General features: G+C 40.8%; 2 protein-coding genes across 3 annotated transcripts in view; both read left to right on the top strand.

The window, feature by feature from the left end:
• The window catches only part of LOC133474247 (ras-specific guanine nucleotide-releasing factor 1-like), a 53,538-nt gene extending 39,105 nt beyond the window's left edge, over positions 1-14,433 (top strand). For both annotated transcript variants that reach the window (XM_061765735.1, XM_061765737.1), the window contains 11 exons: positions 3,543-3,713; positions 4,222-4,328; positions 4,409-4,521; positions 5,942-6,002; positions 6,080-6,186; positions 7,119-7,203; positions 7,290-7,487; positions 8,171-8,250; positions 8,347-8,464; positions 8,590-8,658; positions 9,622-14,433. In XM_061765735.1, the coding sequence (XP_061621719.1) occupies positions 3,543-3,713; positions 4,222-4,328; positions 4,409-4,521; positions 5,942-6,002; positions 6,080-6,186; positions 7,119-7,203; positions 7,290-7,487; positions 8,171-8,250; positions 8,347-8,464; positions 8,590-8,658; positions 9,622-9,714 (1,202 nt within the window). In that variant the 3' untranslated portion in view covers positions 9,715-14,433. The remainder of the gene's footprint in view (positions 1-3,542; positions 3,714-4,221; positions 4,329-4,408; positions 4,522-5,941; positions 6,003-6,079; positions 6,187-7,118; positions 7,204-7,289; positions 7,488-8,170; positions 8,251-8,346; positions 8,465-8,589; positions 8,659-9,621) is intronic.
• A 249-nt stretch (positions 14,434-14,682) lies between these two features.
• On the top strand, positions 14,683-24,547 carry ctsh (cathepsin H). Its single transcript, XM_061765738.1, has 12 exons — positions 14,683-14,966; positions 15,906-15,937; positions 16,194-16,299; positions 16,383-16,453; positions 16,522-16,626; positions 17,266-17,352; positions 17,896-17,951; positions 18,047-18,128; positions 18,211-18,279; positions 20,194-20,300; positions 22,841-22,969; positions 23,047-24,547. The coding sequence occupies exons 1-12, from the start codon at positions 14,888-14,890 to the stop codon at positions 23,120-23,122; spliced, it is 999 nt and encodes a 332-aa protein (XP_061621722.1). The 5' UTR covers positions 14,683-14,887; the 3' UTR covers positions 23,123-24,547.
• Positions 24,548-26,085: the final 1,538 nt, after the last annotated feature.

A 26,085-nucleotide genomic window follows, 5' to 3' on the forward strand; every position in this document is an offset into this window, starting at 1 on the left:
TAACATGCAAGTATGTAATATTGTCATACAACACATGACTTTGAAGTAAGAATCCATGATCTATAGCATTTTGGAATTTACTTGCCCGGCTCTGATCAATACAGAACAGTGTTTCCCAACCGTTATTGAGCCGAGGCACAGATTTTTCAACGGTAAAAAAAATCACCACCAACCAAAATTTTTAGAGGAAGTATATATCCTTAATAATGATCATTTTGCTTGAATTTACTCAGAAATGTTCCATCCATCCATTTTCTGAGCTGCTTCTCCTCACTAGGGTCGCGGGCGTGCTGGAGCCAATCCCAGCTATCATCGGGCAGGAGGCGGGGTACACCCTGAACTGGTTGCCAGCCAATCGCAGGGCACATACAAACAAACAACCATTCGCACTCACATTCACACCTACGGGCAATTTAGAGTCTTCAATCAACCTACCATGCATGTTTTTGGGATGTGAGAGGAAACCGGAGTGCCCGGAGAAAACCCACGCAGGCACGGGGAGAACATGCAAACTCCACACAGGCGGGGTTGGGGATTGAATCCCGGTCCTCAGAACTGTGAGGCAGACGCTCTAACCATTCGCTCACCATGCCGCCTTGTTGAACCCAAAGCTATTGTTCTGTTGTCTGAATGGCATGCACACATTAATTGTTCTTTCTGCCATCTAGTGGAAGAGTATTCAATTGTTCTGCCTAGCACTATACGTCGCTGGCATAGATAGAAGCCCAAAGATACATTATTTGTAGTGAATACGTATTAGTTTCTGATCAATTAAATTACATTTCCTTCAGCCCACCTAATGAGCTCTCTGAACAGGCTATTGTGGTTGGTAATCATTGATATAGAAGCATGCACCAGCACTGCAGAGTCGAAGTGATCTGTTGCAGGAGCGAGTTAAAAGACTGCAGGAACGGTGCACATGCAGCAACTTTTCAATGTGGAAAATATCAAGTTCCTCAAAAACCAAACAAGGGCTTGTTGGGAGAGAGAGAAAAAAACAAAACACCCACAGGTTCTCGGACCTGCTGCTACCACGTGGAGAAGGACCATCCACCCCGTTGGCAGTCAGGCACAATTAATCCCCAGTGTGTTCTCCTCCCACAGTGTTGGATACAAGGGAAGCCAGTGTGTACGAGTGTAGGCGGAAGGAAACCTTGTACCTTAGCAACCATGTGCGTGTTCTTCTATTACCGCCCCCGGTTCGATGGAGGAAGGCAGGGAGGAAGTATGAGGGGGAGGCACACAGGCAAACACTGCGTTTACAATGTCATCTCATTCACTGACACAAGCTGCAGGACACTCACACAACTCAGTCTGCCTCGGCTCAAGGCTGCCCTCCATTGGGCAACACTGTTATTTTGTTTTATTTTTGGTTAGAGGTGAACTTGAACCTATTCAGGCTGACTTTGGGCGAGGTATGGGGTACACCCTGGACTGGTTGCCTTCCAGTCGCAGGGCTTTGATACACCTAATTGTTAAAAAACAAGAACACATTTTATACAGTGGAACCTCTGAAGGCCGGCACGGTGGACGACCGGTTAGCACATCTGCCTCACAGTTCACCGTAGGTGTGAATGTGAGTGCGAATGGTTGTTTGTTTCTGTGTGCCCTGCGATTGGCTGGCGACCGATACGGGGTGTACCCCGGCTCCCACCCGAAGATAGCTGGGATAGGCTCCAGCAGCCCGCGACCCGAGTGAGGATAAGCGGTAAAGAAAATGGATGGATGGATGGAACCTCTGAAGTCATCAACGATGCAGGTTTGCGTGGTGGAGTTGGCAAAAGTGGAGTACCAAGTGCAGGGAAGCAGAGAGGCAAGGTGGGAGTGTACTAGTCTAAAATAAAAAGGCAAGAAAAAAGGCACATGGAATTATCAAAATACTTAACTAACAAAGTCCAAAAAACAAGGTCCATATTAATTAAAAAACATGTGGAAACAAAACACTCAGCAATACAGGAAACATGACGTATGACGACCGCAATAACAAAAAACAATGAACAGACACAGACTGAAAGAAACCATCCATCCATCCATTTTCTACCGCTTATCCGGGTCGGGTCGCGGGGGCAGTAGCTTTAGCAGGGAAACTCATTTCGGCCGCTTGTATCCGGGATCTTGTTCTTTCGGTCACGACCCACAGTTCGTGACCATAGGTGAGGGTAGGAACGTAGAACGACCGGTAAATCGAGAGCTTCGCCTTTCGGCTTAGCTCCTTCTTTACCACAACGGACCGATACAAAGTCCGCATCACTGCAGACGGTGCACCGATCCGCCTGTCGATCTCCCGTTCCATTCTTCCCTCACTCGTGAACAAGACCCCAAGATACTTGAACTCCTCCACTTGGGACACGATCTCATCCCCGACCTGGAGAGGGCACGCCACCCTTTTCCGACTGAGGACCATGGTCTCAGATTTGGAGGTGCTGATTCTCATCCCAGCCGCTTCACACTCAGCTGCGAACCTCTCCAGTAAGAGTTGGAGATCACGGCTTGATGAAGCCAACAGAACCACATCATCCGCAAAAAGCAGAGATGCAATACTGAGGCCACCAAACCGGACCCCCTCTACGCCTCGGCTGCGAAACCAGGGAACTAAAAACTGCGAAACTGACGAGACAACAAGGCATACCTGGACAAGACACAGGTGGCTGGTGGGAGCAGATTGGTAGACACAAGGAACAGAGCGTGCGAGAACAGGGGGAACAAAAAAAAATGACAAGAAGACAAGACATGGACATGGGACACAGGAAAACAAGACAGAACATGAAGCAAAACTAAATATAATCTAACGAAAACACAAAGACAGATCGTGACAAAAAAAATATGTAACGTCATGAGAGCTCAGTTTGAGGAGCATCCAAGGATGATCACGCATTTTGCTTTTTCTTTGGCGTTTTTGTTGTTGTTGGTTTTTTTTTCCTTTGGTTACTTATTCCAAAAGAAGTAGCAACCTTAAAAAGCAGTATTAAGAAGAGAAGAACTTGAGACATCACTTGCAGACAAAACTGTGACGTTTTTTTTTGGGGGGTACTTTTTCTTTCTACAGTTTCTACAGTCTACAGTGGCCAACTTCCTTTTACATTTCAACACAAGTGTGACATCTGAGGCACATCTGCCACATGAATCATCTCCGTCATTTGTCATTAAAGTTCCAACTTCTGTGTTTTATTATGTTGTTGTCTTAATATTAACAGTGGTTAACTTTCATATGACAGTTAAAATGTTAATATATTACTTAAAACATTGACTGTGCAGTTTCAGTTTCAGTTTATTTTTGAAAGGGGACAATGCAATTTCATAAAACACATGAAGTACACATGGTTAAAAAAGCCAGAATTAGCCAGAAGGCTAGTTTTCATCTGTAGTCCCCTGGCCATGATGTAAAAAAGCAGTAAAATACATCTACAAGACAATATAATATAGTTAATAAAGGTTTTATGATTGATTCACATTTCTGACGTGAGGGGTTTAAATCTCTCCTCCAAGTACTCCGCCTTTCTCAATAACTGAAAAAAAAAACACCTTTACTTCTTCGCCCACAGAGTTTACGCTGTTCTCCTTCAACAACACCATGGTTGTGTCATCTTGCCGGGAACTGGACAATAACCGGAGCGCCCTCTCGGCGGCCTCGGCCTTCGCCATTGCCACAGCCGGTGCCAACGAGGGCACGCCGACCAAGGAGAAGTACCGCCGCATGTCCCTCGCCAGCACAGGTCAAATAATCTACAGAAATATGTAATGTATGGTTAGATGGAGGGTTTTTTTCCTTAACATTGTTTCTCTGGGAGAATGCATCAATGCATCACAACTACATATACAAACAAATCCGATCCAATAATGGAAGATTCTGTCTTTACATAATAAAAAGGTAGTGAGAGGTATTGTTTTACCATTGTGTTATTTATTGGTTGTAGTATGCAGTAGTGTTGTTCGATTCCACTGATTTCCTTCCTTTTCCTACCTAAATTCACTATTAAAACTATTTTTTATTGTTTCTCGTTATACTTAAATTTCTTGAGATGGTGAATTTGGGGTTTTCATTAGCTGTAAGCTATGATCATCGAAATTATGAATAATTTAATCATGAAATATTTCACTCGGTGTGGAGTGAATCTATGTACTATATGAGGTGCACATTTTGAATTGAACTACTGAATAAATTCAGCTTTCCATGACATTGTAATTATTTGAGATACACCCGTCTCTTCAACCTGGTGGCAGGTTTCCCTACAGACCAGCGGAATGGAGACAAAGAGTTTGTCATCAGAAGAGCAGCCACAAACCGTGTCCTAAATGTGCTGCGCCACTGGGTTTCCAAACACTCCCAGGTACAAACACACACACACAATTTTTACCTTTATAAAAAAATCATTTAAATTCTGCAATGACACTTGTTGTTGATTTGCAGGACTTTGAGGTGAACTCGGAGCTGAAAATGAGAGTAATTGGCTTTCTTGAGGAGGTGATGCATGACCCAGAGCTCCTGACACAGGAAAGAAAGGCTGCTGCTAACATTATTAGGTGAGTTTCTGTCTTTAAAGACCTGATTACACATTGATATGACACAGATATTTTATTTACAAAAATATACAGTGCTTTTTGTGATTAAAAAGTCAACTCCATAACACATAATTCATCACCAACAAATTAAGGTTCACAATACTATTGTCCATTCACCAACATCACTCCGATAACTTACTTATAATAACAGGGAAACGTCTGAAACACAAAAATGAGCAGGGACGCATAAAGCATGGTGAATCTGCGTCCAGAGACGCACAGCATTGCTTACACACGTATGTGTTTGTGTTGCTGAAGTGCTTCAGCAAATCATTATCCACTAAAAGTACGAGTCCTGTCTTGGTGGTAGCCAGTAGCCAATCAGAGACAGAGGAGGGTGGGTTATCATTCCATAAATACAAGGGAGACTATTTTCCGGACTCGATGAATTGTTGTGGTAACCGCCGGCGTGCCGCTCACGGAAGCAGCGAGCCACTGGCGGAACGGCGTTGGCTCCGTAGATGCACACAAGTGGGACACTTTAGGGAAAGTCAACTATTAATGGCTTAAAGTACTCCGGCGTAGTGCCTGAAATCTGTCGTATTATTATTATTATTTTTTTTTTTTAAACAAGACTCGCCCAATGTATGTGTGTGTTAAAAAAAAAAAAAAAAAAAGAAGGGGGGTGGGGGCTGGGCATTAGTTTACTGGAGTTTTTCTTCCAAGGGCGGAGGTGGCGCCGCTCGCTGCCGGCTGGACGGACAGGCCCCGAGCCTCGCAATCGATCAGTCAAGAGAAGCATGTTGGCTGGGGGGGGGGTCTGTCTATGCCTGGGCTTCCCACCGTGGCCAGACAGGTCGCCGCTTGGCGCCAAAATGAAGCAGATAACCGCGAGGGGCGTTTTAAGTGTAGCGCAGCTAGCCGGCTGCACCAAAATGCCACAAGGTGGCGGCAAATAAATTATTTTATATTAGACAGGGTATTGTACTGAGCAAAAAAACACTGACTTAGTTTTTCAGTGAATAACAGAGGATAGCTTCCCCTAAAAAAATCTACGAATAGGCGAAGGCCAAACCACGAATATGCAGGGATTTACTGTACAGGAGACAATGAGTCCTCGGTTTGTGACATACGAATTTTCGAGGTTATGAAGGGTGCACAATAAACAGCAGAGTAAGAATACGTCGTCACACGGCAAAAAAAGGCCTGCTCAGTGATCACTTTACTATCTGTTCCATTTGGTTGTTTTACATTATATATATGTATTAAGTATTTTTCAAACTAATTATTTAAGTACAAATTTGGGTTATGTTGCTACTGTAGGAACGGAACTATATCATAAACCGAGGACCCTCTGTCAATACTGATGCTTTACCAGAGGGGGGAAAAAAAAAAAGTGGTGACAGACATGTTTCAAACACTTTTCTCACTTTGCATGCAGGACTCTAGCACAGGAGGACCCCGGAGATAACCAGGTCACCCTGGAAGAAATCATTCACACGGTAGGAGGAAAGAACCAGCCGGCTTGCCTTGTGTCACTGCCGCTTGTTTTATCATATTGCGTGTATGCGTGTTTTAGGCGATGGAGGAGTGCAGGAATGAGCCGTTTGAGAGCCACTCTGCCCTGGAGATCGCCGAGCAGCTGACTCTGCTCGATCACCTGGTCTTCAAGGTCATCCCGTATGAGTGAGTGCAGCAAAATACACTGGTGGTCCATGTTGGTCCTGACAAAATATGATGCGGTGATAAAACAAATGTATACAAATTTTAATATTTTTTTTTTTTTGTCATTTTATGAAAATTTTGTTTAAATTTGTGGATATTATTTTAGAAAAAAAAGGTAAAGAAATTGGATAAATGGATGCAATGTAGCCCATATTAAATGCTTTCATGGACCCAGTGAAGATTTCTGGCATGTGCGATATTTGCAGCCACACAAGGCGGCATTGCAACACGCACGCAGGTAGCAAAAAAATGCTACCTGAAATGGTTTCCTATTGTGTAAAGGCATCACCCGTTAAACATTGACATTTGTATCGGTAATTTGCACCCCCTTGTGGAAGGAGTACGAGGACAGATGTATCGTGACACATCGTCTCAGTATGTGCACATGCAACTGAGTGAATGAGTGAATGTGGAATAAAGTGCAATCACTGAATCATGAACCAATCTTTATGATGAATTTTTATAATAATCTGATTCTGGTGAGTCAGTAGAGTCAATAAAAAACCTGTTGTTCCCATCCTTAACAAACAATGAAAACTAAAAAGGTGGTCACTAAACAGAATTGGTCTACTAAACTTACTCACAGTACAAACAAAATGACAGCACGTAAGTATGTAAAACACACATAACTACTACTACTATGGGGAAACAATAAACAACAACTAGATTAACAATAAACATAATTTCTAACACTATTTTACAAAATGCCACTAGGCATGCTGGGAAGTGCAGCTTAAACTCCTGTTTTAGTGTTAGGGAAGTTGACACTGGGAATCGCAGCATGCCATTTTATAAAATAGTGTTAGAAATTACATGTTCTCTTATTATTGTTAGTTGTTGTTTTTGTTTCCCTGCAGTGTAATACTCGTTGTTTGTGTGTTCTACTTACCCAGGGAGTTCTTTGGCCAAGGCTGGATGAAGAACGACAAGAACGAGAGAACTCCGTACATCATGAAGACGACCAAGCACTTCAATGAGGTCCGTCCATGCAAAGAGCAATAACAGGCAGAATAACTTAGATGCTCAAAAAGGGGATCACGCCCCCTATGCTTGGTTTGAATCAGATCAGCGACAGGATTGCCACTGAAATCCTGCAGTGGGATGACGTCAACATGCGGGTGGCGGTCATTGAGAAGTGGGTGGCGGCGGCAGACATTTGTCGCTGCCTGCACAACTACAACGCCGTGCTGGAGATCACGTCTTCGCTCAATCGCAGCGCCATCTTCCGCCTCAAGAGGACCTGGCTCAAGGTCTCCAAGCAGGTAGGGGCGCAAAGCCCAGTTTGCAGTATTTCACTTAGAAACCCAGTGTCAATGGGACACATTGGTTCATAGTGATTAACCCTCGGAGGTCACAGTCACATTTGAAGTTTATAAATTGTAAATGGTAAATTGTGTTTCTGCACTGAAGGCACTCCAACCACTTATACAGTCTTACCTCATTTGCACAATACAAATGAATATAGTCAACCTCCACATATTCACAGTTCAGCATTCGTTAATTCACCTATATGCTGACTTTTTTTAAACCTATCATCCATTATTTTATGAAAAACTAACACATTCACAGTCACACCTGTAGACAATTTAGTCTTAAATGAACACAAGAAGCATATTTTTAGAATGCGGGAGGAATCCAGAAAGGAAACCTACGCAAGCACGAAGAAGAGAAGATGCAAACGCCACACATGAGGGCCAAAGCTGAGATTCGAATCCTGTGAGGCAGACGTGCCAACCATTACCATGTCTATTGTGCTGTCCCTTGTCGGAAGCCTAAAACGTAAAAATCAAAGAGTTCTGAAGAGAGAAAGGCACTAATTTTGTTATGTCACAGTTCAAGGATATCCAATTGAATGCATGGTGGGCTTCTATAGGCACGACTTTCTTGTTTTACACCCAATTGTCTGTGTTTTGGGTCATAAGAGTTCTCCGTTTAATTTTCCTAGACTAAGACAGTGATTGACAAGTTACAGAAGTTGGTGTCATCAGAAGGCCGTTTCAAAAACCTGAGGGAGGCGCTCAAGAAGTGAGTCACAACTTATATTTTTTAAAATGAATATTCCATACTTATCACTCGTTATCATGACTGTGTGTGTGTGTGTGTGTGTGTGTGTGTCCTCAGCTGCGACCCGCCTTGCGTTCCCTACCTGGGTATGTACCTGACTGACCTGGCCTTCATTGAAGAAGGAACACCCAACTATACAGAGGACAACCTGGTCAACTTTTCAAAGATGAGAATGGTAAAAGACACCTTCATGGAATTGTCTTATTATTTTCCATCTACTATGTGCTGTAAGAACGACAGCAAACCTAATGTCTGTGGTATAAGAAATGACTGTAATCATCATCTCCTGTTTGTCGCCAGATATCTCACATAATCAGAGAAATTCGCCAGTTCCAGCAGACGGCCTACAAGATTGATTATCAACCAAAGGTGAATGTATTGTTTTTTTCTCTGGAGCACATTGACATAGATCGAATGCACTTTTCACGCTGTGTGCTCTGTCGGTATTGGAGTTAGGTTGACCAAAATGCATGAAAGCCAGACACCAGTAAGGATAGACATAGATACAAGTATGGTGTATTCGGGGTAAAATAGAAATTAAATGGGATAAACACATCTCCAGGAGAGAATGTCAGGAATGCCTAAATTAAATGAAGGGTTGACAAATGTTATTATTATTATTATTATTATTGTTATCATCATTATTGTTAGTAGTAGTATTAGTAGTAGTAGTAGGAGTAGTAGTAGGCTACTAGCGGCAGTAGTAGTATTGTCGTAGTAGTGTAGGAGTAGTCAATAATAATAATCAAAATTACAATATTAGTTGTAGTAAATATTAAAATAAGTAAACAATAAAAATGCTGTAGTGTAAAAGGTCTTATTACAACTAATGCTATTTTTGTCCTGCCATCATTAAGAAGAGTGGCATAAAATATTCATACCATTACACAGTACATCAAGATACATCGTGTATGTTGTCACCAAAATGCAAATGTTTTTATTAAATTGGGTTTTGTTTTGTATCTTTAGTTAGGGCAATTGCAGTGGGGTGAATTACAAAAACAAAATGTAAAACAATGAAAACAAAAACAGTTGTACTTTATCAAACCTTAATAAAGTTCATTTTTGGCATTAAAGCCCATATTTATTTGCCCTCTTAATCTAAAAGAGGAAATGGGAAAGCTGTCAGTATAGCACAAACAGTACAAACTTTACATCAAAATCTAATTGAACTCATCTAAAATCCAAGTCAAAGCAGACAGGAGAGTAGATGCTGAGTTGAGCAGAATCTACTTGAATGTAGAGCCCTAAACGAGACATGTCTGTGCTGCTTGTGTTTTGCCTATACTCAATTAACAGACATAATTACACATTTTGTTGTTGTTGTCATAGGTGGCAAGGTACTTGCTAGACAACAGCTCCGTGCTGGACGAGGAGAGTCTGTACGAAGCGTCCTTGAGAATCGAACCCAAAATGTCATCGTGAAGAGGCTTGTTCAACTTTCATATGAAGTGTACAGGACCGTTATATTCTATTATAATGTATATATGCTATCATTTGTATTAGACAACATAGGCTGTGCCCTCCTAGTATTTTCTCCTCAATGTCAAATATACAGGCTAAGTAGACACCCACAGAGGTTTTATTCATATAGTTGACAGAGTATATATTATTTATGGACTTATTTACACTTTGATTATTATTTCAACAGACGAGAGAGTATAACAATGTGATAATTCACATATTTTAGGCTTGATATACACTGCAGGTCCAAGTGTACAATTCCGATTTAATGCCTACAGTACATCAGATTTCCTTTTAGTCGTAATACATTTCAAATGGCACATATCCACTTTGGCTCTGTTTGCAATGATGGAATGAATGAAAAAAACTGCATGCGCCCAAATTGTATGCAAATAACCCCACAAGCGTCAACACTGGGCAGTGACATTGAAGTAAACAATAATGCATTAATAATAATTTTTAAAAATGTAACGTTACAAGCGGCACGGTGCACAACTGGTTAGAGTTCAATCCCCGGCCCCGCCTGTGTGGAGTTTGCATGTTCTCCCCGTGCCTGCGTGGGTTTTCTCCGGGCACTCCGGTTTCCTCCCACATCCCAAAAACATGCTTAGTAGGTTGATTGAAGACTCTAAATTGCCCATAGGTTTGAATGTGAGTGCGAATGGTTGTTTGCTTATGTGTGCCCTGTGATTGGCTGGCAACCAGTTCAGGGTGTACCCCGCCTCCTGCCCGAAGATAGCTGGGATAGGCTCCAGTACTCCCGTGACACTAGTGAGGATAAGCGGCTCAGAAAATGGATGGGTAAACGTTACATAGCATTTAGTTGGCCTGAGCCTATTCTTCCCATTGATTTAAATGAGGGTAACCTCCACATTTCTCCACTGACAATTATTTTGCATAATTAATCTCCTCTAATGTAGCATACTGTATTGAGATTGTATTTAATTGTCTATGCATTTGCTGTAGTTTAGATTTCCAACAGGTGTTTTTAAGGTTTTTTTGTTGTTGTTATTGTTTGAGCAGACGCAGGTGTGCATATGTCAACGATCAACGGATTTCAATAATGTGGAGCTTGCATTGGGGTACAGTATATACAATTTGTGCTTTTACGGTGTACTCACATCCAATACGTATCAGAGTTTATCGCATTTAGAATAGGCCCGATTCCGATATTCTTTTCTATACGTCACTTGAGAGCAAAGAAATCGGAATTTTGTCATTTGAACCACGCAGTGTAAATCCAAGATTTGATCAGTTGCCTTTACGTCCCCAAATAAAAGTTTTGCCTTAAAAATACAGCTGCCTTTTTAACGAGGTGTCCTGAAGTGATCATCAAATCAATGATCAATACCAGTGCAGTATTAATAATTGCATGAGCCTTTATTACATTTACAAAAGAAATGACTATAAATGGACTGAATGCCGAAAAATTGAGTTACCATATTTCCTCAGATAGTGGCCTCCGTTTTGATAGACACCATCCCACAGTAAATAGTCCGCTTGAATAAATGACTGCCGCACCTCCAATTAGATTTGCCCTTTTCCCTTCCCACAAAGAAAAAATGGGTACCGCCAAGTTGCTGTATTTATCTTTACTGTGGCATTTGGTAAAACCATGTGTTACAATATGCACACTCAGCTGCACAGCAGACATGGCACCTGTAGATTGACATTTACAGTGGGTTGTGCAGTAAGAATGTTCAAATGAACATATGGATGAAACCAGATGTTTTCATACACTATTTAAAAATACATGTACTGTATGCTTTTTTTCTCACTTTCTGACTCAAAATCAGACTGAACATTTGTTGTTTTAGGTTAATTAGGATTACCAAAATTATTTCTATTTTTTAAATGCCAGAATAATGAGTGGATTTTTCCAGGCAATTTCTCATCCCTTTTTTAGAGCCAGAAGTTTACATAAATTTCATTAGTATTTGTTACCATTGCCTGTAAACTTGGGTCTAACATTTTGAATCTCCTTCCACATGCTTCACACTATAGTTGGCAGGAATCTTGACCCGTTCCTCCTGACAGAACTGGTGTAACTGAATTTCTAGTAAGTTTCTAGGCCACCTTTCTCACATATGGCTTTTCAGGTCTGTGCATGAATTCTCAATTGGATTGAGATCAGATTGAGATTGAGACTTTGTTATCCTGAAGCCACTTTGTAACCAGTTTGGCAGTATGCGTCGGGTCATCGTCCAAGTTTTAACTTTCTGGCTGATGCCTTGAGCTGTTGCTTCAGTATTTCCACATTCTTCCCTCATGATGCCATCTATTTTGTGAAGTGCACCAGTCCCTCCTTGGGAAAAACAACCCCAAAAGATAATGCTGCCACCCCCATATTTCACGTTTGGGATGGTATTCTCAGGCTTGCGAGCTTCCACCTTTTCCCTTCAAACATAACAATTTTGATTATGGCCAAACAGCTCAATTTTAGTTTTGTCAGACCACAGGACATGTCTCCCAAAATTAGGGTCTTTGTCCCTGTGTGCATGTGTGAACTGCTATATGGCTTTTTTTTTTTTATGTTTCTTTTAGAGTAATGACTTGGCCTTTCAGCCTATTTCCGCATAGTACTTGTTTCATTGTGAATCATGACACACTCTTACCACTTTCAGCCGGCATCTTCACAAGGTCTTTTTGTTTTGTTTTGGGGTTGATATGCACATTTCGGACCAAAGCATGCTCCTCTCTGGGACATAACCCATCTCCGGCCGGAGCACAAGGATGGTTGAACATTACCATGGTGTTTATACTTGCATATAATTGTTTGGACAGATGAAAATGGCACCTTCAGGGATATGGAAATTGCACCCAAGGATGAACCGGACTTGTGCAAGTCCACAATATTCTTCCTTATATCTTAGCTAATTTCTTTGCAATTTCCCACCATGTTACACAAAGAAGCAGTGTATTTCAGGTTTTCCTTCAAATACAGTACATCCACAGGTTATGTCTCTAATTAACGTTGTAAATAAAACTATCAGAAGCTTCCAAAGACGTGACATCTTCATCTTGATTTTCCAAAATTGTTTAAAGGCATAGTCATCTTACTGTGTGTAAACTTCTGACTTTGGAGAGCGTAATGAAAATGTGTCCCCCAAAAAATCCTTCCCTGTTTGTTCTGGCATTTAGCAAATAGAAATAAGTGTGGTTATCCTAATTGACCTAAAACAGTAAAAGTCAGACAGTGAGGGAAAAAAAATTATCTTTTTATATAGTGTTTTTAAACATCTGGTTTCAACCACAGATATTTTCTAAAAATACTGATTTTTCTATGCATTTGGCCTTTCATCCACATGCAAATGCAGACTTTGGAAAACATTTTTGGCTTGTGTCATTTGAAATAGATTTTTAACCACTTAACAGAAGAAAGAAAACGCATCTAATGTCATTATTGCCTTATGTGTCATGATTTATTGTCATGCAATAACTCCAGTGTTTTTAAACAATTGTACTGGCTAATTACTAGCCAAGTAATGTACTTTCATGTGGACAGAGATTGGTTTTAAACCCTGTTGTCTTCAGATGTACCCTGGGAATTTAGAGTGTATATATTCCATGTGAACAAACACACTTGAGTAGTGTCCGAAAAGCAGTTCCGGACAAATTTATTACACCACCTGACATGAAAATGAGAGGAGAGCATCCATCATTACGAAGTGCATTTTCTGAGAAGTCAGAAATGAATCAAGCATAACATTCTACAAAAAAAATTTCGAACTATAATTTGACATCTTAAGAAATAATTACATGCTTAACATTTTTGTTTCTTTTTTTTTTTTTTTTTTTTACTGTAAGTTTTGAAATTCAGAAATAAGTACCGGTGCATAATTATATTTTAACATTAAGAAATATAATTTCTACATTTGTTAAGTCCTGTATATACTGTACCAAAGAAAAGCATGTACTGGTTAGCCAATATTTGTGAGTTGTTGATTGTTTTTTTTGTTTTTTTGGTATGGTATGCCAAATTTACCAGTGGTGGATGCATGCAAGCGTCATTCATTTTCAAGTTGGGGTTCAAGGGATAAAACACTATCATGTCAAATCCCAACGTAAGCAGGGCTGCACTGAGCTTTGTTGGACGCACACATTAGCATGAGCAACGTTGTTAGCTTCTGATACGCTTTTCACTGAACAATGGCAATATATGATGTATTTTTATTAGCCAAAGTCATCGCCCTAATTAATGCCTTACCCTAACAGTTGCCAGTTGAATAAAACACTCCTAGCCACTACATGAGGTAATACGGTCCACACAGTATTCTTGGTTGCTTACCAAATGGAACGTTGGGATGTTTCATGTAGCTGCCGAACGGTAAACTTGGTTTTATGTGTGAAAAAACACGGTTTGGCTTTTGCTTCTTCCCACTTTGGACAGAACGCAATGTATGTAGCAAGTTTAATTCCCAGTGTTTCATGGAAAATTACCCTCTTTGGCCAGTGTATCATAGTTTCAAGCCTTAATCATGAAAATGGATATATTTATATGTGTACACGCCACATTGTCAACTATTTTGTTGTACTATTTTGCCAATGAAGCTGATGTACATGTTTTCCTTGTGTACGGCATAATGTAATAACTCCTCTGCGTATGATACTTCTAAGTGTAACACATCCTGACTATTGCCATATTTTAGCAGGACCTATAAAGTAGTAAAATTGTGTTTATTCTTGGGATATTTCTATATGTATTTTTACAGGCTTTGTATAGTCGAGCGCCTGAAGCTTAAGTGGCACGCATGTACCACTTTTTCACGTGTTCCAAATCAATATCTAGCAGCACAGTCGCCCTCCCAAAAGGCACATGAGATATTTGCAATACGCAGCGCTATGATGACCAATTGTGTGCCAACAGCTTGAGTCAGTATTTGCAGTTTTTTTTTTTGGGGGGGGGGGGGGCAAACAAAAAAAAAAAAGTGTATTCTTTCCTGATTACCTCTTGTGAATAAATTTATTCTTTCTCAGGGGGAGAAAGTGTTTTTTTGTTTTTGTTTTTCTCACACCCAAGTATGGGGCAGGTCAAAGGGAGGATATGTTCAGAGGTGGAGCATTGTTCAGGGGTGGAAAAGAAGCCTTGGTCATGTGATGCTCACAAAGCTGCCTGGATGCTTTGAGGGAAAACATGGCCCTCACATTGGTAACGTTGTTCATCACCAGCCTGTTTGCTTTTGCTTATTTACAACCATTGTCTTTACTGGAAGGTAAGTTGTCATATTTAATTCTATATATTTTTCAATATGTGGCTTGAGCAGGGCATTGAGGCTAAACTGCTTTTCATGCGAGATGACCAAACTGAATATAAAGGACTGTATTTTACTCTTGTAAGTGGTTCAAGATAGGGCACTCATACAAGTTTGCATTTTTAACCCTTTAAATTAAATTTAAATAACGAATAAAAATTATTGCAGCTACATTCTTATGTAACAGAATGTGATAATGTAATTATATGAGATATTTCACTTGTTCATACCTCTGTCCCGAGCATAAGCTAAGGTGGATGACAACTGTATAAAAGCGGAATCAACATCAGAGCTACACATACCTTTATTTAAAAAGGCAGTTCATACATATTTAATGTTTTTGAATCATACATAATGTATTTTTCAACAGCTGTCTACGACCCACCAGAAACCACCCTTGTAGTATATTACTACACTTTTTTTAAACTTTAGTCTCTTTTTGAAAGATTTTAGTTAAAAAATAAATGTGTTATAAATATGTAGCTATTATTTATGAGGAAATTGTAACTGTACGTATAAATCGAATATATCGATGGATTATTGTTATTTATAATTAAATACCATAATCATATCACATTATTTTTTTCATTAAAACTTATCACTACAGTACCTTTCCTTTTAATTGGCTGAGAGAAGTCACATGGGTCTACAGCCCTATAGTGAGGTCTTTCCATTTCGATTTCAAATGACCAAATACGATTCCTGGCCCTATAAAGGAGCAGACACACAGTCGTGGAAAAACTTCTAAATTGGATCTTCGTACATAGATTTATGTTAAAAACAGCTACAATACAGTATAGTGAAGGTGGCGGTACATACAGTCAGTATATGCCCATGTATTGTGGTAAATTGGGAGTTTAAAGTAGAATTAACTAACATGCTCCTTCCTTGTTCCGTCAGAGGACTATCAGTTCAAACAGTGGATGTCACATGTACGTATACACACCATGTGTACTGTGCAAAATGTCTTGTGTCACCATTAGATTCAGATTTTTGACAATGACCATATATACTGTAACTAGAATGTCACAGGCACAGTAACTATATCAGTCCTGTTGTGATTTACTTTTCCATGTAAATGTGACATCAGAGCTAGTGGTGACCTTTTGCACAATACTGTAAATACTACAATATGTACAGAATTAACACTTAGTCTTATCGATTCTGTATCCTTTTTAAATTGTGCAGCACAACAAAGTGTATGACACCGAAGAGTACTTCCGTCGCCTCCGCATCTTCACTGAGAACAAGAAGATAGTTGATGGCCACAATGCCGAGACTCACTCCTTCACGAGTACCGTCAATAAAACCAACAGCTTTGATAAAGTTATTCAAATGCAGACATTCACACTCAGCGGTTCATTCTTTGCATTCTAGTGGGCCTGAACCAGTTCTCAGACATGACATTTGAAGAATTTAGGAAATTCTTCCTCCTGCAGGAGCCTCAGGTATGCTCCTCTTTATACTCAGAATGATTTGCAGTTAAAGAACATTACGAGATTGTGGTGTGTTGCAGAACTGCTCGGCCACTAAGGGGAATCATGTCGGCAGGAGTGGCCCTTATCCCAAATCTGTAGATTGGAGGACTAAGGGCAACTTTGTGACACCAGTGAAGAACCAGGTACCACAGCAAAGATGTGAATAGTCTGGAGCAATAATCAGCAGCTTCAGAAAAAAAATAAAGAAAAAACACATTTTCCAACTTCACGCTAACTTCAGATAGGTTCAAGTCGATTTTTACTTCTAAAGAATCATGGTTGATGAAAGGATTTTGTCCATAATGCCAATGTCTGTTTGGCGCTAACACAACACCACCAGTCACCAAAAGAACACAATAGAATCATGGTGGTGGCAGCATCATGCTTTGGGTATCCAAATAGCACAAAACCTTCAGGCTTCTTCTAGAAAACAATAAAATGACAGGAAAAGCCTACTAGAAGAATTCAATTGGCTTGTACAGGTTATAGGTCATATTAATAATGGAAAAGGTTTTGAAATACAGTAATTTATCTTGATCTTGTTTTTTATATCACAAAAACCTATCACTTGAACAAAGGTGTATAGACATTTGACACCCACTGTATATGCCAATTGTTTCTACACTATTATATACTGTTTACATAATTTTACAGTAAGGTCATAGCACTTTGGGTAAGGGTATGTTATTCTCATACTTTGATTACAGAAGGTTTAAAGTACCGATAAATTTTCTCATTTGATGATGACCGTATGATAAATAATTCATTTGTTCCTTGTTGAGGGTCACTGTGGAAGCTGTTGGACCTTCTCTGCGACGGGATGTTTGGAGTCAGTGAATGCCATTGCCACCGAAAAGCTAATATCTCTGGTAAAACCTTTTTATGATAAATACCTCACTTCATCTTCACATTATTCATCAGTTTGGAAGATGCCAATGTGGTGTCTTTTTTCAATCCTTTCAATACTGTTTTGATTATTATACAACTATTTAAAGTTATATGAAAAAAAAAAAAATATATATATATATATACATATACATATTCCCACACAGATGGTGCAGGGCCCAATTGAAAACTTTCATCAGGTGTGGGGAAACGCTAGCAAAATACAAAATAAATACGCCCAGAAGACCCCACTCAGAGTTACAAATATTACAATACAGCTGTCTTTTAAGCACACACACACAAAAAATGCCTTGTTCTGCATACCAAGGGAGCTCATGTAACATTCAAGACTTCAGCTCTGTTTCTTCTTTCTGTAGCTTTGGTCTGTCATGGACATTGATTTAAAATTCAAGATTGTGTTTCCCTGGTTTGTCTCGGGGATGTGATATCTTGTCAGAGGTTTGCTAATAAAGCTTTTTTGACATGGAAATGAACTGTTATTTTCAAGGGGTGTGTTGTTGTTTCAGTCGGAGCAGCAGCTGATAGACTGTGCGCAGGGCTTCAACAATCAAGGATGCATGGGGTAGTTAGTTTTTTTTTTACATTTTTTTGTAAATGAATTGTCATGGTCCTTGTACCAGTGTGCTTATTATACTCGGGACACTCCACTCGTTTCAGTGGGCTTCCAAGTCAGGCGTTTGAGTACATCAAGTACAGCAAGGGTCTCATGACAGAAGAGGACTATCCCTATAAAGGCTATGTATGATTATCATGTATTATTTTAATCTAGTTTGTTCTCCACAACTTTTCTCAATTAGGAACTTTTGTGTTGTATACCTCAGGATGACACCTGCCACTTCGACCCCGCCCTTGCCGCCGTTTTCGTCCACGATGTCGTCAACATTACAAGTGTGAGTTTTCAAACAAGCTCCAACGAACAACTGAAGCGAAATTGACACACACAGATTTTTGACATCTTAACAGACTTTTAAATGTCGACAAGTGTCATTTTACTGCTCTTGCAGTGTGTGGTGTAGTCGATGTAACCAACGCAGCACACACACACACACACACACACACACGTATGATCTTCACAGGCAATCATGAGGCTCCTTTTCCAAACCAGATGTCTGTCAAAATACCAAGAATGACGTACGAGAGGCATTCTCAATACAAAGAATGAAGAGGAGTAGTAGAAGAAGAAATAGAACTAACTTCGGGTATCCCGATTGGGTATCTGTCGCGCCAAAACCAAGGGGGTCCATTGTTGATATAGGTTTAATATTTGCAATTGCCGATGCAACCATTTTCTTAGCACATCAAGTATGAAAAATAACTCTAAGCATAACCCACACCACTGACTTTGATCAGAAGCTTTGACAAATGCTCAGATTTGGCCCCGGTTATTGGTATGTGTGTACCCTGTGACTATAACCTTGCCAAACCACTGCACAGTGATAATTCCTAATGCCTCAACTTACAAATTTTTCAAGTTAAGATTTGTCACCTGCCGTTTTTTTTTTTTTTTTTTTTGCTTTGTGTTGCTGGCCAAAATTTTAGTTACCAGCGAGGATCAGAAAAGTAAAGTGAAAAAAGAGAATGAAGCAACTGTAAGCTGATGCATGTGCAAGGACAGTCACAGTCCTCAATGCATTTTCAGCTGTTTACTGAACAGGACAGTCACACACACCAGTTACAAAATGAGAACACTCCCAGCGAGCTGCTCTAGGCGGCCAACTCATGCCCAGACGCTTGATCGCCTAACTAACTCCAGCTCCGAGCGAAGTGTTGCCAACTAAGGAAAGTAGCTATTGGCTGTCCTAAACATTACCAAAAGTCGCTAGATGATGTCGTATCCTCATTTGCAGAATTTATTTCTATGGGCACTGTACGAGAAAGGAGTAACATCAAGTTTTAAAAAATGTATTGCAAATGAACTTTCTTCTGTTAATTATTTGTTTTCTTTAAATTGAAATCAATTTTGTTCTGCATTGTTAAATGTTAGATGATCAAATTTGATCAAAAGACTGGAGGGTTGTGACATTCACGAATGAACCTAATCTATTGACTAGCTCATTAACATGAACGATGGATTGTGACCAAGTAGCGGTTGTGAGCTGTTTCTTCTTTTAATTTTTCTTTATTTTTTTAATCTCTGTGTGTTTGTGTGAGCGGAGGGGCTCACGGCAGAGCATTAACTGCAGAGTGAAACATCTGAAAAAGTCGTTAGATTTGTCGTTACTCGCATTTGAGGGGAAAAAAAAGTCATGAAGAGGAGTTGGAAAGTTGCCAGATTTAGCAAGAAAGTCGCCAAGTTGGCAACGCTATCCTGGCGTCACTAACAAGGCCACGCCGCTTAAAGGCACAAAATACTAGAGTACATACAGTAATTACACTTCATAAAACCTTTTTTTTTTTCTTTCCAGTCTTTTCTGGAGGGAAAAGCCAAAAGTCACTTCCAGTATTTTAAGGGCTGGAACTCATCAATGGTATTTCAATTCATTTCAATAAGAAAAACTGATGCCACCACATCTGCCTCACAGTTCTGGGGACCGGGGTTCGAATCCCGGCCCCGCCTGTGTGGAGTTTGCATGTTCTCCCCGTGCTTGAGTGGGTTTTCTCCGAGTACTCCGGTTTCCTCCCACATCCCAAAAACATGCGTGGTAGGTTGATTGAAGACTCTAAATTGCCCGTAGATGTGATGTGAGTGCGAATGGATGGATGGAAGAAAAACTGATTTCATATCTGACTAATTTAGGTCACGAGCTTGGTCAGTGGACGAATTAAACTTGTCAGTCAATGTCCTACTATATGTCTGTCTGCAGTATGATGAACAGGCCATGGTGGACGCCGTGGCCCGGCTTAACCCTGTGACTTTTGGCTTTGAGGTGACCGACGACTTCATGCAATATAAAGACGGTGTTTATACCAGGTGAGACACCTCATTCAGGTGCACCTACACAATCTTTAACAATACAAGAAAACCGATGTCTATACAGACTCATTTGTCTGAACCTGCCAGAGAGGGAGTATATTTTTAATATTTATTATCGTGGTTTTAGTTTGTGTTAGCTAAAAATCTCTAACTTGAAATGTACTGGTATAGTATTTGTGAATGCAATAAAATCAAGAAAAAAATAGGGGAAAAGTCAGACTTTACAAGGATAATAAAGCAAAGCAAAGCAACGCAAAGCAAATGTATTTATATGGCATATTTCATACACAAGGTAACTCAATGTGCTTTACATGATTAAAAGCATTTAAAAACAAAGACAAAAACAGCTTATAAACATTTAAAACAAAGGGAGAAAAAAAATAAAAATAAAATTGAAACAGCATACAGTGCAAGAAATATTTAAAAGTGGAAATCCTCTAAGAAGCATGAGGAAAAAAAAAGAGTTTTTAACCTGAACTTAAAAACATTCACACTTGGAGCTGACGTCACTTCTGTTGGCAACTTATTCCATTTGTGTGCGGCATAATAGCTAAATGCTGCTTCACCATGTTTGCTTTGGATTCTGTGCTCCACTGTTTGACCTGAGTCTGTCGATCTCAAAGCCCTACTGGGTTTATATTCCATTAGCATTTCTCTTATGTATTCAGGACCTAAACCATTTAGTTATTTATAATCACTAGCATAGCTTTAAAATTCTAAAGCTGACTGGGAGCCGGTATAAAGACTTTAGAATTGGAGTAATAGGCTCTGACCTCTTTGTTCTGGTCAGAACCCGAGCTGCAGCTGTTTAATGCTCTTTTGGGGGAGTCCAGTCAGAAGACCATTACAATAGTCAAGTCTACTTGAGATAAAAGCATGGATGAGCTTCTCCTGGTCTGCTTGACACATGCAAGCCTTCACTCTGGATATGTTCTTCAGATGGTAGAAGGCAGTTTTAGTAATTGATTTGATATGACTGTTGAAAGTCAGGTCGGAATCTATCAGAACACCAAGGTTTCGGACTTGGTCTTTGGTTTTTAAAGAGAGTGACTCCAGGTATTTACTAACAGCAATCCTCTTTTCTTTATTGCTAGCAACAATTATCTCAGTTTTGTTGTGGTTTCATTTAAGTAAAATTTTGGCTCATCCAGTTATTTATCTGTTTTGGACAGTGACACAACACCGTAATTGAACTGTAGTCATCTGGAGACACTGCTAGATACAACTGTGTGTCATCTGCATAGCTATGATAGTCAAAATTAAAGTTCTGAAGAATTTGACCCAAGGGTAGCATATAGCATATAGAGCCTGAACAGAAATGCTGTGTTTCGAACACTCAGAGAGGTTTTAATTTAACAATATGTTTTTTGTGGTTGTAGTTTGCAGTGTTGGAGAACTGCACTGAATCATACTGAGACATACATGTCTTTTATTAGATCATATTAGGTTATGGGAGGGTATCTAATGTTTTGGTCAGTCCAGACTACTAAGTAGTATTTGCATCCATGTATTCTAAAATGATGCTTATATTCACAACTACGCATTTTTCCCTAATGTTTTTGAGCTATACATACTGTGTGCATAAAATCCTTTAATTCCTGAATGGTAATCGCTATATTGTGTACAATTTAATTACATATTGATTGTTTTATTTTAAATCATTTGTTGTAGTGTAAAAAGGCAAAGTCATACAAAAGGGTGTCATTGTCCAACACTACTTGAAAAATGCTATGCTCCATCCATAACTGACTTGCGTTTTCTTGCTCTTTTGCTGTCACACTACGAAAAAATGCGTAAAATAGTATTAAGTGCACATAATCCACTGTGACAAAAAAGTTATGGAAAAGGATTATGGAATTAAAACAGCACTGACTGAATAACTGACTTTTACCAACAACAACGTACCATTACTGACATTTTGCAACAAATTTTTTTGCGACTTCATTATTATCACATAATTTTCTTTTCCATGTAGATTAATGTAGAACTATATAAAAAATGGCGGCACGGTGGCCGACTGGTTAGAGCGTCAGCCTCACAGTTCTGAGGTGCGGGGTTCAATCCCCGTCCCCGCCTGTGTGGAGTTTGCATGTTCTCCCTGTGCCTGCGTGGGTTTTCTCCGGGCACTCCGGTTTCCTCCCACATCCCAAAAACATGCATTAATTGGAGACTCTGAATTGCCCGTAGGCATGACTGTGAGTGCGAATGGTTGTTTGTTTCGATGTGCCCTGCGATTGGCTGGCAACCAGTTCAGGGTGTACCCCGCCTCCTGCCCGATGACAGCTGGGATAGGCTCCAGCACGCCCGCAACCCTAGTGAGGAGAAGCGGCTCAGAAAATGGATGGATGGATGGATATATAAAAAATTCCCATTACACAGTCTTGTCACATGTCTCAGGCCTCAATTGCTACAGTGCTGCTGGTATTAGTGCTGCTTTAGGGTGGCCGAGCACTTCACACGGCAAACTGCAATATTAATGCATTAATTCCTTTCTCACACCCCTGCATGAAGTTATATAAAGCGTGTTGTCTTTTAAGCACTCTGTGTAAGAACAAGGCCGACTCGGTCAATCACGCCGTCCTGGCTGTGGGTTACGGTGTTGATGACGGTGCGACACCATATTGGATCGTGAAGAACTCCTGGGGTGCCACCTGGGGAACGGACGGGTAAGTATTACATTGTTCAGCTCCATTCTTTCTTCTTTTTTCTTTCATGTCATTTTAGTCCTTTTTTCCGCCCTCAGATATTTTCTGATCGAGCGAGGAAAGAACATGTGCGGACTGGCAACCTGCGCTTCTTACCCACTTCCTTTGGTTTGAGAAATAACATGCAGGAATTCCTGTAGAATAAAAACCGCAAGGGAATAAGCAAATATGAATATAATGTTACCAAGGCGGCGGCACGGTGGACAACTGGTTAGAGCATCTGCCTCACAGTTCTAAGGACTGGGGTTCAAATCCCGGCCCCGCCTGTGGGGAGTTTGCATGTTCTCCCCGTGCCTGTGTGGGGTTTCTCCGGGCACTCCGGTTTCCTCCCACATCCCAAAAACATGCATTTAGATTCATTGAAGACTCTAAATTGACCGTAGGTGTGAATGTGAGTGCGAATGGTTGTTTGTTTATATGTGTCCTGTGATTGGCTGGCAACCAGTTCATGGTGTACCCCGCCTCCTGCCCGATGATAGCTGGGATAGGCTCCAGCACTCCCCCTTGTGAGGATAAGCGGCTCAGAAAATGGATGGATGGCTGTTAACCTCAAAACACTCTGTTATGTGCCTTTCTGCATCATGGATGTATTCTACTACTAAATTGTCTTTTTTTCCCCCCATACTTTTACTCAAGAAATACACAATTGAGTCCGAATACTGGTCATAAACCTTCCTGTTAGCACAGTGAAGCTGGCTTGTATTGATGGATGTAATGCAACTACTAATATTGTGTAAAACTCTCAAACGACTGGTTTTATAAATGTAAAAAAAGAAATACCTACCGTCTGTACAGGTATGTCAAATTTAAAAACTCAAGCCCTGTATTTTTCTCTCATGATGTGATGAGTTTTTGTCTCTTCACTTTGACATTGGATCATTTCGTTTTCCATTTGTTTGGGATTTTGTGCTAATCTGCTTTTTGGATGATCAGTGTCCCCGTCTGCGTGTTCTGTCTTTATTTCTGCATGCTCTCATCAGCCCCCTTGTGTCAACGGTCAACCATTTATCCCCCTCCAGCCACTCATGCCTTGTCCTGGTGTGCCTCGTTGTCACGACCATTGTCAAATGTTGTTCACTTTCTACCCTGTTTTTTGGACTTTAAGTCCATCCATCCATCCATTTTCACTAGGGTCGCGGGCGTGCTGGAGCCTATCCCAGCTATCATCGGGCAGGAGGCGGGGTACACCCTGAACTGGTTGCCAGCCAATCGCAGGGCACATAGAAACAAACAAACATTCGCACTCACAGTCATGCCTACGGCAATTTGGAGTCTCCAATTAATGCATGTTTTTGGGATGTGGGAGGAAACCGGAGTGCCCGGAGAAAACCCACGCAGGCACGGGGAGAACATGCAAACTCCACACAGGCGGGGCCGGGGATTGAACCCGGGTCCTCTGAACTGTGAGGCTGACGCTCTAACCAGTCGCTCACCGTGCCGCCTGGACTTTAAGTATTTTACTTTTTTTTTTTGCTCTTGCTACGCTCTACCATTGTTTGTTGTTTTTTTGAAATAAAACCTTTTTGAGATACCCTTGAACTTCTGCCTTCGTTCCCTGCTTCCCTGCACTTGAGTCTATTATGACCACCATGATGAATCCCTCATATGTGAAAAAAAAACATGTCATATAAATATATTAATTACATACATGTATACAAATTCATCCATCCCCTTCTATAATGCTTATCCTCATTGGGATCGGAGGTGTGCTGGAGCCCATGACTTTGGGTGAGAGGCAGTTATTCAATAATAATCGAATTTCCCTGGATTAAAAGTATATATATATATATATATATATATATATACATTTTTTTTTTTTACATTATGTCAGCATGTATTTTAAGATAAGTTATTCACTCACTAGCATCCATATATATTATTGGCAGCATTGGTACCACTATACTGTAATGTCTACGTAAGGGCTAGAAATGACAATTTGAAAGAAAATCATTGAAATCAAGACTGAGAAATTTGGTAATCAGAGGATGTTTTAGTGAAAAAACATGGAACGTATTAAAACCAATTTTTTTATTTAATATATTTTATATTTTTTTTAAATATATATTATCTATAACAATTTACAGTATATATATATATATGTGGGTTTTCTCCGGGCACTCCGGTTTCCTCCCACATCCCAAAAACATGCATTAATTGGGGACTCTAAATTGCCCGTAGGTGTGAATGTGAGTGCGAATGGTTGTTTGTTTGTATGTGCCCTGCGATTGGCTGGCAACCAGTTCAGGGTGTACCCCGCCTCCTGCCCGATGACAGCTGGGATAGGCTCCAGCACGCCCGCGACCCGAGTGAGGAGAAGCGGCTCAGAAAATGGATGGATGGACGTATTGTGAGGGTCTGCTGGGAACGTTTGGCGGAATCCCCTGTCAGAAGGAGTTTCAACTCCCACCTCCGACAGAACTTTGCTCATGTTCCGGGGGAGGCGGGGGACATCGAGTCCGAGTGGACCATGTTCCGCACCTCCATTGCTGAGGCTGTGGCCGTAAGGTGGCTGGTGCCTGTCGTGGCGGCAATCCCCGAACCAGTTGGTGGACACCAACGGTGAGGGATGCCGTCAAGCTGAAGAAGGAGACCTATCGGGCCTTTTTGGCCTGTAGGACTCCTGAGGCAGGTGATGGGTACCGGCTGGCCAAGCGGAATGCAGCTTTGGTGGTCGCTGAAGCAAAAACCCGGACATGGGAGGAGTTCGGTGAGGCCATGGAGAAAGACTTCCGGACGGCTTCGATGAAATTCTGGTCCACCATCCGGCATCTCAGGAGGGGGAAGCAGTGCACCATCAACACTGTGTATAGTGGGGATGGGCCGCTGCTGACCTCGACTCGGGACATTGTGAGCCGGTGGGGAGAATACTTCAAAGACCTCCTCAATTCCACCGACACGCCTTCCCATGAGGGAGCAGAATCTGGGTTCTCTGAGGCAGGCTCTCCTATCTCTGGGGTTGAGGTCACCGAGGTGGTTAAAAAGCTCCTCAGTGGCAAGGCCCCGGGAGTGGTTGAGATTCGCCCGGAGTTCCTAAAGGCTCTGGATGTTGTGGGGCTTTCCTGGTTGACACGCCTCTG

The sequence above is a fragment of the Phyllopteryx taeniolatus genome, chromosome 2, assembly GCF_024500385.1.
Source record: "Phyllopteryx taeniolatus isolate TA_2022b chromosome 2, UOR_Ptae_1.2, whole genome shotgun sequence".
NCBI lineage: Eukaryota > Metazoa > Chordata > Actinopteri > Syngnathiformes > Syngnathidae > Phyllopteryx > Phyllopteryx taeniolatus.